The sequence below is a fragment of the Haematobia irritans genome, chromosome 2 (genome assembly GCF_050003625.1).
Source record: "Haematobia irritans isolate KBUSLIRL chromosome 2, ASM5000362v1, whole genome shotgun sequence".
Taxonomy (NCBI): Eukaryota; Metazoa; Arthropoda; class Insecta; order Diptera; family Muscidae; genus Haematobia; species Haematobia irritans.
Genome location: NC_134398.1, coordinates 218,608,388 through 218,624,294, shown reverse-complemented (window position 1 = coordinate 218,624,294; position 15,907 = coordinate 218,608,388). Strand labels below are relative to the sequence as shown.

The 15,907-nt window shown below is 33.9% G+C and overlaps 1 protein-coding gene across 3 annotated transcripts in view; it reads left to right on the top strand.

Moving 5' to 3' along the window:
• The window catches only part of bark (C-type lectin domain-containing protein bark beetle), a 67,315-nt gene extending 51,828 nt beyond the window's left edge, over positions 1 to 15,487 (top strand). For 2 of the 3 annotated variants that reach the window (XM_075297452.1, XM_075297451.1), the window contains exons 5-13: positions 2,444 to 2,655; positions 2,731 to 3,086; positions 3,150 to 3,275; positions 7,682 to 7,705; positions 7,821 to 7,918; positions 7,981 to 8,224; positions 12,839 to 12,965; positions 13,035 to 13,256; positions 14,270 to 15,487. In XM_075297452.1, the coding sequence (XP_075153567.1) occupies positions 2,444 to 2,655; positions 2,731 to 3,086; positions 3,150 to 3,275; positions 7,682 to 7,705; positions 7,821 to 7,918; positions 7,981 to 8,224; positions 12,839 to 12,965; positions 13,035 to 13,256; positions 14,270 to 15,403 (2,543 nt within the window). In that variant the 3' untranslated portion in view covers positions 15,404 to 15,487. The remainder of the gene's footprint in view (positions 1 to 2,443; positions 2,656 to 2,730; positions 3,087 to 3,149; positions 3,276 to 7,681; positions 7,706 to 7,820; positions 7,919 to 7,980; positions 8,225 to 12,838; positions 12,966 to 13,034; positions 13,257 to 14,269) is intronic. The other variant, XM_075297453.1, reaches the window with a different exon arrangement.
• The last annotated feature ends 420 nt before the right edge of the window (positions 15,488 to 15,907 follow it).

The following is a 15,907-nucleotide window of genomic DNA, read 5'->3' as shown; positions in this document are numbered from 1 at the left end:
AAACAAAACCATGTTGGTTTGACGGATATATAGGTGACCATTTTTACTTAAAAGAGAGTGCGAGAGAAAGAGAGTGAGCGTGGCTATAGAGACCATTTCGTATAAAACATGTTAGCGTTACCAATACCCAATGTGTAATAGCGTTACCAAATACAGAGTGTGACCACATCCATAACTACCAACGATAGTGTGTAAACACAACCACGTCGATTAACGATAGATAGGTTAATATTTTTCCGTGACGATTCAAATAAAATAACCTTGTCGGGAATATTGATGTATTTTCTTTCTCCCACGCGATTATGATGTCAATTTAGTGTTAGTTTTTAATATTTTCAAATTCCAGTTCCAGTAACGAGGTCCAGTAAATACAAGCTAAACTATTCACTTCATGGACGGCGCAGAAGTCCGCAGGCTATTGAATATCAGAATCGATGGCGAAACGGTTCCGCCTACAAACTACATCGTTATTCTCGGGGTTACATTCGACCGCCTTTTCACGTCGTATACTCTTACCTCCGCGACAAAAACGTAGTCCTCAAGTCACTTGTCGGCAGCACTTAGGGTGCCACAGTTGAGAATGTGTGTTCGCATACTTTTCCTGTAAAAACTAACAAGGTCCAACAAATCCAAGCATTTTGATGCTTCTTGGTAGTAAACGAACTATTGAGTTGGACGTTCTATTCAGGAAATCTGTGTCTAACGAATTCCCAAATTTATTTCCATTATCTGATTACAAGCCGGGCCAGGTCTCGAATCACCTCTTCATTGATATGATCCACTCTTTACCTAGAAATGGTAGGGCAGTGACAAAGTGACAGACACGCTCATGATGCATGTAGAGCGTGAGACCGACAACCGACAGTTTGTTGCAATGGAGATTCATTTGTCGCATTCGTGGTCTCCGAGCCAGCGACACCCCACAATTTATCACAGGTGACAATGTCGTTGAAAGCGGAAAAGCATCCAAGGCGCTGAGCGCCAACGAAATTTCTATGCTAATACTAAATCATATGGGAATACCTGGAGTTGAGTGATTCCAATGACAAATTGAGAAGTCTGGTCAAGCATCCAAGGCGCTGAGCGCCAACGAAATTTCTATGCTAATACTAAATCATATGGGAATACTGGGAGTTGTGTACTTGACCAGACTTCTCAATTTGTCATTGGAATCACTCGTTGTATCCGAAGTTGGAAAATGGGTAGGGTAATTCCTCTACTTAAGCCAGGTAAAGACACTGTCGCTGGGCACCAACAGACTTTATGTGTGAATACTAAAGCATCAGGGAATACTGGGAGTTGAGTCCTTAAAAGGACTTCCCTATTGATCCTTGGAATCACTCGTTATACCCGAAGTCTGTAATCTGTGTAGGGTGATTCCAGCCAGGCAAAGACTCTATCGCTGAACCCTGACAGAATTTCTGTGGTAATACTGAAGCATCTTACAATACTGGAAGTTGAGTACTTGACCAGACTCCACACTCGTTTTATCCGAAGTCTGGAATCTGGTTAGGGCGATTCCTCTGCTGAAGCCAGCCATAGACTCTTGCAAAGGCTATTCGAACAGACCGATCTCCCTTTTCTCGTTAGTAGCCAAGACACATGAGGCACTACTCCTCCCCAGCTTTGTAGAAAATTTCCAGATGCCATCCATCAATATGGATTCCTTAAAGTATATAGCACGACATCAGCTTTGCATGTCATTTCAGCATACATACTCGTAAGTAGAGGACTTAATCAGCCCGAGGGCATTCGATACGGTCAACCATGCCAAACTATTCGAAGGACATCAAAAACACGTTCCTACCTGCAGGAACCAAACGTTGGGTATTAAATGACCTGGGCGTACCTTGTAGAGTAAAACAGGGAGTTTCCCTGGGTTAATATCTCCGGCACTGTTCGAATTCTACCTATCCTATATTCCACCACCTACTGACGGCATTGATATTGTATCTCACACATGATATATCGAAGGTATTCCATACGGTCAACCATATCTGACTAGTTGAAAACATCAAACACACTTTGGGTTCTTAATTTCTTTGCGGTCACTGGTGGAACATGGAAATTAGGGTAGAAAGTCAAAACTTTGTAGAGTGCAATCGGGAGTTTCACAAGATGGGTTGATATCTCCTTGCTGAAGACATCCTGTCTCGGAGTGTTACAACGTTGCCAAGGACAGGATGCCTTCGCCTTACACCTAACCAAACCCACCAATCCTTAGCAGACCGGGTATAGTTGTCATCCACAGTAAGGGGGAACAATTTCTCACATGGCGTTCCCCTATCTACTTCAGTCCTTAGTATGGCATGCACTCTCTTAGTCTTCTTCTGTTATTTAGCAAATCGCCCATTTTTATGGCATGGTTAAACCGAAACATTTTTCCGTTAAGAACTTCGTTACACGCGTTATTCACTTTGTTTGCTTTCTTATTCCCTTACAGATCGTGATGCTCTTCACAACATTACCTATTCTCATATATCGGGTGCCATTAAAGGTGCTCTTGTTTATACCTCGGCAGGAGAAGTGACGCCTACTTTAACCCTAACCTCAAATCGTATTCAGAATAATTGTCTACATTTATATGGAAACTTTTCAACATGCCAGTCAGCCCTAAATGTGGATGTTCAAAATATGAATTCACTGTTTTTCATGGTAAGTAAATCAAACAAAATATTAATATTCGAAATAATAAACTCTACTTTTCTTTTCCCCCATTGCTCTCTATAGAATAATCTGGTCCAAGATAATCAAGGTGGCCTCAAAATAAGAGCAGATTCCCGTGGATCAGCCACATCTCTAAGAGGTTTCATCCACCATAATCTATTCCTTAAAAATCACAATAGACCTGCACTATTTGTTGAGGGTAGACAATCGTCACCCTATCAGGAAGTGGAATTATATCGAAATTATTTTACCCAAAATCAAGCTGGTTATGAGGATGTCATTCGTTTGCGTCAAGTGGTATCGAATTTCAGTTACAATTATGTTCACAGTAATGTGGGCAGTCGGATTGTGGAAGTTTCCGGTTTTGAAAAGGTTCGACTGCCCATATATCAAAGTACGGCACACAATGGATTTTATAGGTGAGTTATTAGAGTTATAAAAAAAAGGAATTTGTTACTATATATCCTTCTTTTCTATTTTAGAAATATTGCTACCAATTGGATGGGTCGTGCTACCATTGTTGCAGGCACAGCAGGTCAGCAGTATGTGGATAATATTTTCGAGAATCCTGATAATGACTATGAGATTATTACTGTCAACAGCTCCATGTAAGTTTTGACATAATTTTTTTTACAAATTTGTAAAGGCATCCATGCACTGATCATTAGCCGCACCCTCATGTGTTTGAACCATTATCCCCAAAACAGATAATCATTTCCCCGAAGGAGGAAATTTAGCAATAACTCTTAGATTTTACCCAATCAAGCAATAAACCCTAAACCACTTCTATTAAGGTTTTTCTAAAGTGGAGATGCCGTCAGATATATATATAATCTGCCGGCTGGGAGCAGAAGTCCAGGTTAATGCTCGCCCAGTAAGTGGCAGCCGAGTGGACGTAATTGTATACGCTTTGTCCAATGAGATTGTAGTACCCACAACAAGCCTTGAGCAACCCTTCAAGACAACGATTCCACACGCCTTTTGTGTCAGAAGCTCGCCTGACTCCTGATTCCTTGAATAAAATAACCTGCCAGCCCATTATTACATTGGCTTCAGACTGCCTTTCAATACTTCTCGCCATCGACTGACCTGACGATTTCACCAAACTGTCATTTGAGAGGGGGAACTCTTAGACGAGTTTGATGATATATGTCAGGTTAACTCTGATTATTCCATAATCATCGAACTGAATCCGGAGATCGGCAAGAAAGTCGATGCAACGCGTAGATGACACGTGGGTCACCTCTCGAACTCCGAGAGGGATGACCAACTTGACGATTTCATGATTTTTTAACGCTGACAACGTTACAATACGAACCCTTCTTATGGTTATCTTGTCCGAAGAAAGATTCACCCTCAGTGTTAATGCATACTCCAGATAAATATTTCGCAGCAGAAGCCGGGAGTCTCTTAGACGAGTGTGATGAAAATCGCCACGTTACATCTGCTTATATCAGTATCATAAAACTGAAACAGGCGATTAGTATGAGAAGCGATGGTCACAATTGAACACGTGGATGACCTCTCGAACACTGAGAGGGGAGACCGACCTAGGGATATCATAATTTTTGAACGCATGCTAGATAGACTGTCACTTCATCTTATTTTTATGTTGCTCAGAGAAAAATTCGCCTTCAATCGTAATGCATACTTGTCAAATTCCCCAGATGGATACTAATAAGCAGAAGACGGGGAACTCTCAGACGAGTTTGATGAAATTCGTCAGGCTACCATTTCTTATATCAGAATCATGAAACTGAACCTTGAGAGCTGATGACTACAAGTAGAACGCGTAGATGGCCTCTCGAACACCGAGAGGTAAGACCGAGCTGACGACTTCATAATTTTTGTTTATATTGCTGAGAGAAATTTTCTCCCTCAGTCTTTATGCATACTGGTCGAATTGCCCAGGTGGATACTTCTCAGCAGAAGCCGAAGTACTCTGAAACGAATTTGATGAGTTTCCCCAGGTTTTGAGTTCTATACCATAGTCATGAAACTGAACCTGGAGATCAGTATGAAAGCCGATTAACACAACTGGAACGCATAAATGACCCCACCCGAGAGGGGAAGACGGAAATTCAATCAACCATAATTCCCTCACCGCCTAGAGTAGACTACCAATCCCTATTTTTGTTTATGTTGTCGAGAGATATTTTCAGCCTCAATCTTCATACATAATGGTGGAATTCCCCAAGTGGATACTTCTCAGCGGATGCCGAGAGACCCTTTGACGAGTTTGATAAGATTCGTTAGGTTTACTCTGCTTATACCAGAATCATAAAACCTAACATGGATATCAATAAGCGGGGCGATGACATCAAATGGAACACGTGGATGATCTCTCGAACACTGAGAGGGAAGACCGGCCTAAGGATTTCATAATTTTTGAACGTAGAGTAGATTTGACTACCTCTTTCCCTTGAAAAATGTTCCTCCACATTCTTTATTCATCCGGACGAATTCCCCAGGTGGATACTTCTCAGCAGAAACCAAGAGACTCTTAAACGAGTTTGATAAGATACGCCAGGTTAAATCTGCTATACCAGAAACATGAAGCTTAACTTGGAGACTGGTCAAGAAAGTGGAACCCAAAGTGGTAATTACGGAATTTCAAGCCACCACAATTCCCTCTCTTTGTTAAACCATCGCGGGGACGCTTCACATTATGTTCTTTGGTCTCAGCTATAAGAAGGAGCTCCCTCTTAACATAGTATTCACAGACATTAAGGAGTAGTCCACCAACTGTGGTATCACCAGGCACTAAATAGTCTAAGTGATTCTAAAATATCGGACTGTCACTGGGTGAATACTAACTTCGCAGCAACAGTAGGAAGCCACCGTGGTGCAATGGTTAACATGACCGCCTTGCATACACAAGGTCATGGGTTCGATTCCTGCTTCGACCGAACACAAAAAAAAATTTCAGCGGTGGATTATCCCACCTTAGTAATACTGGTGACATTTCTGAGGGTTTCAAAGCTTCTCTAAGTGGTTTCACTGCAATGTGGAACGCCGTTCGGACTCGTCATTGTGCTTAACATGGAATCGGGCAGCACTCAGTGATAAGAGAGAAGTTCACCAATGTGGTATCACAATGGACTGAATAGTCTAAGTGAGCCTGATACATCGGGCTGCCACCTAACCTAACCTAACCTAGGTTAACTCTGTTATACCAGAATCATTAAGCTTAACTTAGAGACTGGTCAAGAAAGTGGAACCCGAAGTGGTAATTACGGAATTTCAATCCACCTTTTTTAAACCATCGCGGGAACGCTTCACATTATGTTCTTTGGACTCAGCTATAAGAAGGAGCTCCCTTATAATCGAACATAAGAATGGACAGTATTCAGAGACATTAGGGAGTAGTCCACCATCTGTGGTATGACCCCAGGGACTAAATAGTCTATGTGATTCCAAAATATCGGGCAGTCACTGTATCTAACTCACGTTTTCCTAAGTTTCTCAGATATGATCCAATTCCCCAGGTGAATACTAACTTCGCAGAAAAAGTAGCTTACTTTTAGCTTTACCAGCAGGGTGAGATACTTCGGCCACATTCTGTTAATATCATAATAATGAATCTGGATATCTGTAAGAGAGTTGATGAGTGGAGTTTCGTGTGACTGGACCCATTGGAATTCATTCGCATCCATAGAAAAATGTCTGCTGGCCAGAGTTAGGAGCCAGACCAAACACCAAAAAGCGATGAGCTATCCCTCCCTCAGTAATACTAGTGACTTTTCTAAGTGTACTTCTCAAAGCTTCACTAAGTGGTTTCACCGCAATGTGGAACGCCGTTGGGATTCGGCTATAAAAAGGAGGCCCCTTGTCATTGATCTTAACATAGAATCGGGCAGCACTCAGTGATAAGAGAGAAATTCCATACTGTGGTATCACAATGGATCGAATGGTCTTCAAAACGATCCTTTCATAAAACTGAATCAACACACATGTGGTGGCAAACTGAGAACAGACGGTGTCAATCTTACAAAGTTAAAATGACACCATGCGTTGTCCAAACAACAACCACTGTTCATAATCTGAAAACGTAATGGTTACGAATTTATAAAAAAAAAATCTGCTACCGTGACTGAAACCTGGATTGTCTTCTCCATGCGCGTTAGCAATCGCCTTATGCCATCGATGGAGTTCGCATAAGAATGACTAACGAATATTTTTATTGCCAAAAAAAAATGAAAACCGTTCTGAAATCGTGAACACCCGTTGATGAACTGTTTTATTTTCCGTGAACGTTTCCGTTTCATTTTGTTACCATCCGTTCACGATGTTTGAATGTTAGTTTTTCTATTAGTGCATAGATACATGATCCAGATCTTAACAAGTCCAAACCGCTGACATTTTTCGTGGCAATTCACCAAAAGTAGACCACGAGAAAATGTTCCTGCTAGCGAAGCATTGGGTTAGAAATTATATGCGCGGGCGCCAGTCGTATGTAAAATATGGAAATATGTAATAAAATTCACACAACAACCCTTTTTCGTTCATATGCTCATTGGGGCGCCGAACCTTTATGCCGAGTATTTGCTCACAGCCTAATTTAGGTTAGGTTAAAGTGGCAGCCCGATTAAGATTCAAGCTCACTTAGACTATTCAGTCCATTGTGACTCTAATTTAGAAAATGGGAGATTTTTTTAAATAGTATACCCTCACCCAATTAAACATTTAATTTTGCTAAAAAATTGGATTCTATCAAATGAAAACATTTCAGTTTAAAGTCAGAGTCCTTTGATTTTTTTGTTTTTTTTTTTTCATCCTTCAATAGTTTTGCGCTTAGTTTCATTTTCATTTCACTAACTTCCATTTCATTTTCATTCACCACCAGCATATTTGCTTGTCAAAATAGCACAAGTCTTGTGTTCGAAATCTAATTACAATTTATTTTCTATTTTCTTATATCTTTTTGTTTTAACCACTACTTATGATAACCAAACCAACAACACCACCAAAATAAAATATCCTTGAAATATATGCATGATCTGTAATTCTGTAGTTTGAGTATTGACTACCGAAACAGGTAAACCAAGCGAAAATTAAAAAAATAAATTTAATAAAAAATAATAAAAAAAAACATCTGTGATATTTCCAAATATTTTTCACATTACAATTGTAAATTTTTAATTTTTCTACAGCACCATTGAACTATGGAAATCGAAAATCGATGCCCGTCATAATTATTGGAGCTATAACAATAGTATATCGGTACAGTCTCGCATCAAGGATAAATCGGGTATGTTTATCATATATTTGCGAATTTTGAGAATTTAATATGATTTTTATTATTTTCCTTAGATGATCCTCTATTGCTGGAGGTTTTAGCTGTACCCTTTCTAATGAACAATCAAACCGTATTGGATGGTAAATGTCCCCCTGGATGGTCTCAAGTTTCGGATACATGTTTTATGTACGTTGGAGTACCAATGACATTTTGGGAGGCCAAAGCTTTTTGCAGATCGGAAAACTCTTCGATGCCTTTTATAAAAACAGACAGCACCACATTGTGGTCATATCTGCAAGGGCAAATGCAACATTTGAAGTAAGTGTTAGAAAGCCATATACATTGAATTTAATGTTATTTAACCCTAGAAAGCTTATCCTACTAAAAGTCACGGATAAGCTAAACATACGTTTGTGGGACGTATCATAGTTTGTCATCATGTGGAAAAAATTTGTAGATTTCTGTTTTAAGTTTTTGTACTTACAACGAGTATCCTTATCATTTAAACACGTTTTTGACCAAACTTTTATATATTGTGATACAAAAAAACTAACATTTTTGGTACTCATTTTCATGAGGGAGAGCGAAAAGCAAAAACACACATTCGTCTCTCAGACGTAGATAAGCTGTCTAGGGTTAATTCAATTTAATTTATTTTCATTTATTTAAATTTAAATCGAAGCCAAAAGGTACTAAAATTACATAATATTAAATTTAAAGACTATTGTAAAAGTATGTATAAATCCAGACCAATTTGGATTTTTTTTTTAGATTTTCTAAAAAAAAATCTTATTTTGCAAAATTCTATTTCTGCAAAAAATTTTATTTTTGTAGAAAATTTTGTCACAGTTTTACTTCTTTTTAATTTTTAATTTTGTGAAAATTTTATTTCTATAGAAATTTTTTTTAAAAGATTTATTTCAATAGAAAAATTTTGTCAAAATTTTATTTCAATAGAAAAATTTTATTTCTACAGAAAATTTTGTCAAAATTTTATTTCTATAGAAAATTTGTCAAAATTTTTTTCTATAGAAAATTTTGTCTAAATTTTATTTCTATAAAATTTTGTCAAAATTTTATTTCTATAGAAAATTTCGTCAAAATTTTATTTCTATAGAAAATTTCGTCAAAATTTTATTTCTATGAAAAATTTTGAAAGATTTATTTCAATAGAAAAATTTTGTCAAAATTTTTTTTCTATAGAAAATTTTGTCAAAAATTTTTCGGAAGGTTCAGGTGCAGTTCACTTTGGGTTGAGTGAATTACCCGAATTTATTCTGATAATTGGTTGATAGTTTTGCTGCAAGTAGAGGATGCTGATGAGGAATGTGGTAATTCCGAAACAGCTGTACATCCAACCATCTTGCAGTCTATAGGGCTTTGCCCAAATAATTTTGAGAATCATACTTTTCCTCTGTTGGTTAAACTACACTTGTAGTTTAGTCAATGCATGGCTTTAAGCTGAGATCAAAAACAACAATAACGATTGAAGAGAAGCAAACAATAACAAACAAAAAAAAATTTATTTCTATAAAATTTTGTCAAAATTTTATTTCTATAGAAAATTTCGTCAAAATTTTATTTCTATGAAAATTTTTTGAAATATTTATGTCAATAGAAAAATTTTGTCAATTTTTTTTTCTATAGTATATTTTGTCAATTTTTTTTTCCATAGAAAATTTTGTCCAATTTTTACACAATTTATTTCTATAGAAAATTTCGTCAAAATTTTATTTTTGAAAGTTTTTTTTCTATAGGAAATTTTATCAACAATTTATTTTCATAAAAAATTTTGTCAAAATTTTATTTCCATAGAAAATTTTGTCAACAATTTATTTCTATAGAAAATTTTTTCAAAATCTTATTTCTATAAAAAATTTTGATAAATTTTATTTCTATAGAAAATTTTGATAAAATTTTATTTCTATAGAAAATTTTGTCAAAAGTTTATTGCAATAGAAAATTTATAAAGAAGTACCTCTTTACAAAATCTACCAAAATCAAGAATTCTACCAATCTACAAAACAGTAAAAAAATTATCATTTTTTTAGAATTCGACCAACTGTAGAAACCGGTACAGGGGCCAGATCTAAGCAGTTTTATTTCTATAGAAGATTTTGTCAAAATTTTATTTCTATAGAAAATTTTGTCCAATTTTTACTTTATAGGATTGATTTCAATAGAAAAATTTTTTCTATAGAAAATTTTGTCAAAATTTTTTTTCCATAGAAAATTTTGTGCAATTTTTACTTTATAGGAAATTTTGTCAACAGTTTATTTCTATAGAAAATTTTTTGAAAGATTTATTTCAGTAGAAAAATTTTGTCAAAAATTTATTTCAATAGAAAAATTTTATTTCTATAGAAAATTTTGTCAAAATTTTATTACTATAAAATTTTGTCAAAATTTTATTTCCATAGAAGATTGTTTCAAAATGTTATTCTTATTTTGTCAAAGTTTTATTTCCATAGAAAATTTTGTCAATAGTTTATTTCTATAAAAAATTTTATCAAATTTTTATTTCTATAGACAATTTTATCAAAATTTTACTGCAATAGATTTTTTTCAAAATATTATTTCTATAGAAAATGTCACAGTTTAATTTCTATAGAAAATTTCGTCAAAATTTTATTTCTACAGAAAAATTTTTTATAGTTTTATTTCTATAGAAAATTATGTGAACAATTTATTTCTATAGGAAATTTTGTCAAAATTTTATTTCCATCCAATTTTTATTCTATAGAAAATTTTGCCAATATTTTATTTCTATAAAAAATTTTATGAAATTTTTATTTCTATAGACAATTTTATCAAAATTTTACTTCTATAGAATTTTTTTTAATATTATTTCTATAGAAAATGTCAAACTTTAGTTTCTATAGAAAATTTCGTCAACATTTTATTTCTATAGAATTTTTTGTATGATAGCCGGCTTATGCCGAAATTAATTCTTTTTTCGGAAGGTTCAAGTGTGGTTCATTGTTGGGTTTCATGAACTGCCTGAATTTATTCTGATAATTGGTTGATAGTTTTGCTGCCAGTAGAGGATGTTGATGATGAATGTGGTAATTCCGAAACGTGCGTCCATCCAACCATCTTGCAGTCTATAGGGCTTTGCCCAAATAAATTTGACAAACATTATTTTCCTCTGTTGGTTAAGCTACACTTGTAGTTTAGTCAATGTATGGGTTTAAGCTGCAATAAAAAAACAACAACAATGCTTAAAGAACAAAATCAACAATAACAAAACAAAACGAATGGAACTATATTATTTCTATCAAAAATTTTATCAAATTTTTATTTCTATAGAAAATTTTTTTCAATCTTTATTTTGTAGGAAATTTTTGTCAAATTTTATTTCTATAAAACATTTTATCAAATGTTTATTTCTATAGAAGATTTTGCCAAGAATTTTATTCCTATAGAAATTTTTTGCCAACAATTTATTTCTATAGAAAATTTCGTCAAAATTTTATTTCTATAGAAAAGTTTTTGAAAGTTTTATTTCTATAGGAAATTTTATCAACAATTTATTTCCATAAAAAATTTTATCAAAATTTTATTTCCATAGAAAATTTTGTCAACAATTTATTTCTATAGAAAATTTTGTCACAATTTTATTTCTATAGAAAATTTAGTCAAAATTTTATTTCTATAGAAAATTTTGTCAAAATTTTATTTCCATAAAAAATTTTGTCAATATTTTATTTCTATAGAAAAGTTTGTCGACATTTTATTTCTATAGAAAATATTGTCAAAATTTTTTTCTATAGAAAAATTTGCCAAAATTTTATTTCTATGGAAAATTTTGTTAAAATTTGTCCAATTTTTACTTTATAGGAAATTTTGTTAAAATTTTGTTTCTATAGAAAATTTTGTCAAAATTTTATTTCTTTAGAAAATTTTGTCAAAATTTTATTTCTATAGAAAATGTTCCAATAATTTTATATCTATAGAAAATGTCCTAAAAATTTTATTTCTATAGAAAATTTTGTCAAAATTTTATTTCGATAGAAATTTTATCAAAATTTTATTTCTATAGAAAATTTTGTCAAAATTTTATTTTTATAGAAAATTTTGTCAAAATTTTATTTCTATAGAAAATGTTGTCAAAATTTTATTTCTATAGTAAATTTTATCAAAATTTTATTTCTATAGAAAATTTTGTCAAAATTTTATGTGAATAGAAAATTTTATCAAAATTTTATTTCTATAGAAAATTTTGTCAAAATTTTATTTGAATAGAAAATTTTGTCAAAATTCTATTTCTATAGAAAATTTTGTCAAAATTTTATTTCTTTAGAAAATTTCAATAGAAAATTTAGGAAGAAGTACCTCTTTGCAAAATCTACCAAAATAGAGAATTCACAAAAGTAAAAAAATTACCATTTTTTGTAGAATTCTACCAACCATTATTGCTAAAGACACTATGTGTGTATTTCATCTGCTTCTGGCCGTTTCAAATATATACACTATATTATAATACTCTGTTGCTCAGTGTGGCGAAAAACAAACACATTTCACATTTGCAGACGATTGTGGTATAAATAATATTCCTCTTAAAAATATTGCGATCCTGCAATAAAAACTAAAATATCCTCATTTTGGAATATGTTTATTTCTTCAATGACCTCTATTTATAATTTTTAGAGTTGAGTTGATATCTGAGAAATGTTCTCATTTAGGGCAGAATAACTCTATATAGAGTAATCGTGATGAAAAAGTACCAATTGGCTCGCGGTCGTGCTACGGTGCTTTTGGCAGTCGAAATGTATCAAAAAAGCACAAAAGTGTCAACTTTATCAACCCTGTGATAACGATGTTAAACGTTATGGTTTGGGCCTCTCGATATAATATACATTTTACCGTTATTTGAATTAATTTGGAACTCTTAATAATAATAAAAAAACAACAATTATTTCCTCTTTTTAGATACCCAGAAAAAGTGTGGGTGCAAGATTTCAATTACATAGATCGTTGCACCAGTTTTGCCTTTATGGAAATCACGGTGGAGGAATGTAATAAAGAGCTTGGCTTCATTTGTGAAATAGATCCCAAGGTAAGAGATATTCTTAGAAACACTTTATACATAACTAAACTCTTAATTGTTTGTAATTTTCTTTTCAAGGTGGTCATCGATCCTCTGTCTTGGCGTGCCGATATTTTTGCTGTCAGTATAATTTCCGCTTTCGTTTTGGCCATTATTCTATTGATTTTGGTAGGAATTTGCTGGTATGCGAAATCAAAACATCGTCACGTACAACGTTTGCAGAGACGTAATAGTATACGACAAAGTTTGCGCAGTTTAAATAGCATCGATCCACAGGGTTCACTGAGAAGACGAAATTATGTATGATCTTATTATTTTACTTCTATTTAATTTGTAGATTTTTGTGGTATAATTTTAATGGCTAATGTACAGCACTTAAGTGGAAAAGAATTTTTAGACGTAATTTTGCAAAGATCAATTTTCATTAAAATGATAGAACTATGTCTTTTGGTTGATATAACGAAACATTTTCATGAAGACAATATGGCCATTAACAATTTGAATTATTTCGTACTTTCGAAGAAAATTCAAAATATTTACTAAATAGATTCTTTGGCTGCATTTTATTGAAAATTTGTAATTGTGTTACACAGCCTTTTCTACCAGAGAATCATAGTGGTTGCTTTAATTATCATGTCCCAAATAATTAATTTTGTAAGAGAAAAAAAAAAATATTTTCTCTGTGTATTATCTTAAAAGAGAAAATTTCACCATCTGTGAACATCACAATGGCTTTGATAGACTCTGTGTCTGTGAGTATAGATAGCCTAACACAACGTACAAGTGGAGGTTGAGTGCATTATTTCTCATAAGAGAGAATTTCACCGCTATGGTATCACAATAGCTTGGTTAGTCTGTGTGTGTCTGAAAAAAAATGTTATCTCTTAAAAGAGAGAATTTCACCATCTGTGATATCACAATGGCTTTGATAGACTGTGTGTCTATTATTTCTCATAAGAGAGAATTTCACCGCTATGGTATCACAATAGCTTGGTTAGTCTGTGTGTGCCAATGAGTACAGACAGCCACCAAACGTACCAGAGAAGGTGGAGAGCATTATTTCTCATAAAATAGAATTCCACCACATGTGGTATGACTACAACTTGCGTAGTCTGTTTTTTTTTTTTATGTAAGTACAGACACCCACCATGCCTGCAAGTGAAGTTATAGTACATTAGCCGTGTTTTTTACCAATAAACATTTTCTTATGATTTTATTTACATTTTGTATTTCTTTTAATTTATTTCTTTCTTTAAATTAATTTAATTTCATTACTTTTAATTTCATTTTGCTTTTGTGTGGTAAAAATATAGAACAATTCAACGGGAACCCTAACGAAAAGTATGGCCCAAGATTATAAAATGATGGGCAATGGCTCTTTCGAGTCCATTGATAAAAGCGTACTAAGCTCTGAGGCTAGTTTTGAGCCTTATGAGAATCATCGTAAAGATGGTGATAGTTCAGCTTTTAATACCCCACAAAAGTCACAAAACGAGTATGTGACAAGTGCGGTACGCATGGCTAATACACCGCAGAAAGTGGCTACTATAGGCTCAGTGTCGAGGGCTCGTGGAAGAGCCACAGCCGCTGCTTTGGCAGGACAACAAAAACATCCACTAAATGATTTTGAATTATCCTATAGGAATGAAGGTTACCGAGATAATTCCACCTATTCGGGTACACGTAATAATTCCATAAGCACTAGTATAGCAGAGGATACACCCATAATTCATCAAACGGATGTTGAGGAAACTGGCTCGGATTACTACGGAAATGCTAGTACTTTGCCCTTACGTTATGATCCCAATGAAAATTTAGCTTTCCTATCGGAACTTAAGAAAAATATACCCGAACAACGTAGCAGTACATTATCGGATAAGCCACCCTCAACATTTTTGCCACCCACCGTGGCCGCCATTCATCATCCTCAGCGTCCGGGAAAACCTCCATCACCACCAACACCAAATCAAACTATGTCGAGTGCCAATAGTTTGACCTATGAACAAAAAATCGACAACCTGAACTTTAGTTCATTAGCCGAATTACGTAGTAATAACAATAGCCAATTAAGTCCAGCAGATATTAGAAGGCCAGATTCATATATGACAGCTGTGGGAGCCAATAGATTTTCAAGGCCTTCGTCGGCTATGGGTGGTAATACGCCCAAATATGATACACCTCAAATAACAAGAGGTTTGGGTCATCAACAAATGGCCAATAGAAGACCCAAGACCCTATATGAAAATGGGGATACAGCAACTCTCCCACCCAACACCAGCACAACAACCATGCCCAGTTATCCCTCTGGCCCAGAGGGAGGAAGATCAAATGCCTATCAACGATCGCGATCTGAGGCATTGCTAGAGACTGATTTAGATATGGATAATACCCCAACCATGGATGCCAATGGCCGTTCATTAAGTCAGCCATTGGAAACCTCAATGTAAGAGGAAAGAATCTTCGAGATTTTTCAGTTTCTATTGTGATCTCTTACATTTCGGGATATTCTTATTGGCAATATAAATGAAAAACAAACAGAAAACAAAGGTTATTTTTTTTTGTTTTATTTTAGTTATATTTTTTAATTTAATTAGCATCACATTTAATTTTTTGTTATATAAAAAAAACTTTTAATTTTTTATTGTTAGTTTTGTTTTTAAGTTAAAAGATACTTTTCTCTTTAGTTTATTTTTTAAGAAAAAAAGTTTTTGACAATAATTATTAAAATAAAAAAAAACTTCAACATTCCCTCCATTATTTTATAAGAGTCTTATGTACACACATTTATATACATACATACATACAGATAATGTAGATTTTAATTAATTTAAATTTTTATATACTTTTTTTTATTTCTATAATATCTAGTAAAACTATATTTAATGATCTACATACTCCCATCTGCCTATTTTTACATATATTGATCGATTACAAATTGTTTTAGTATTATT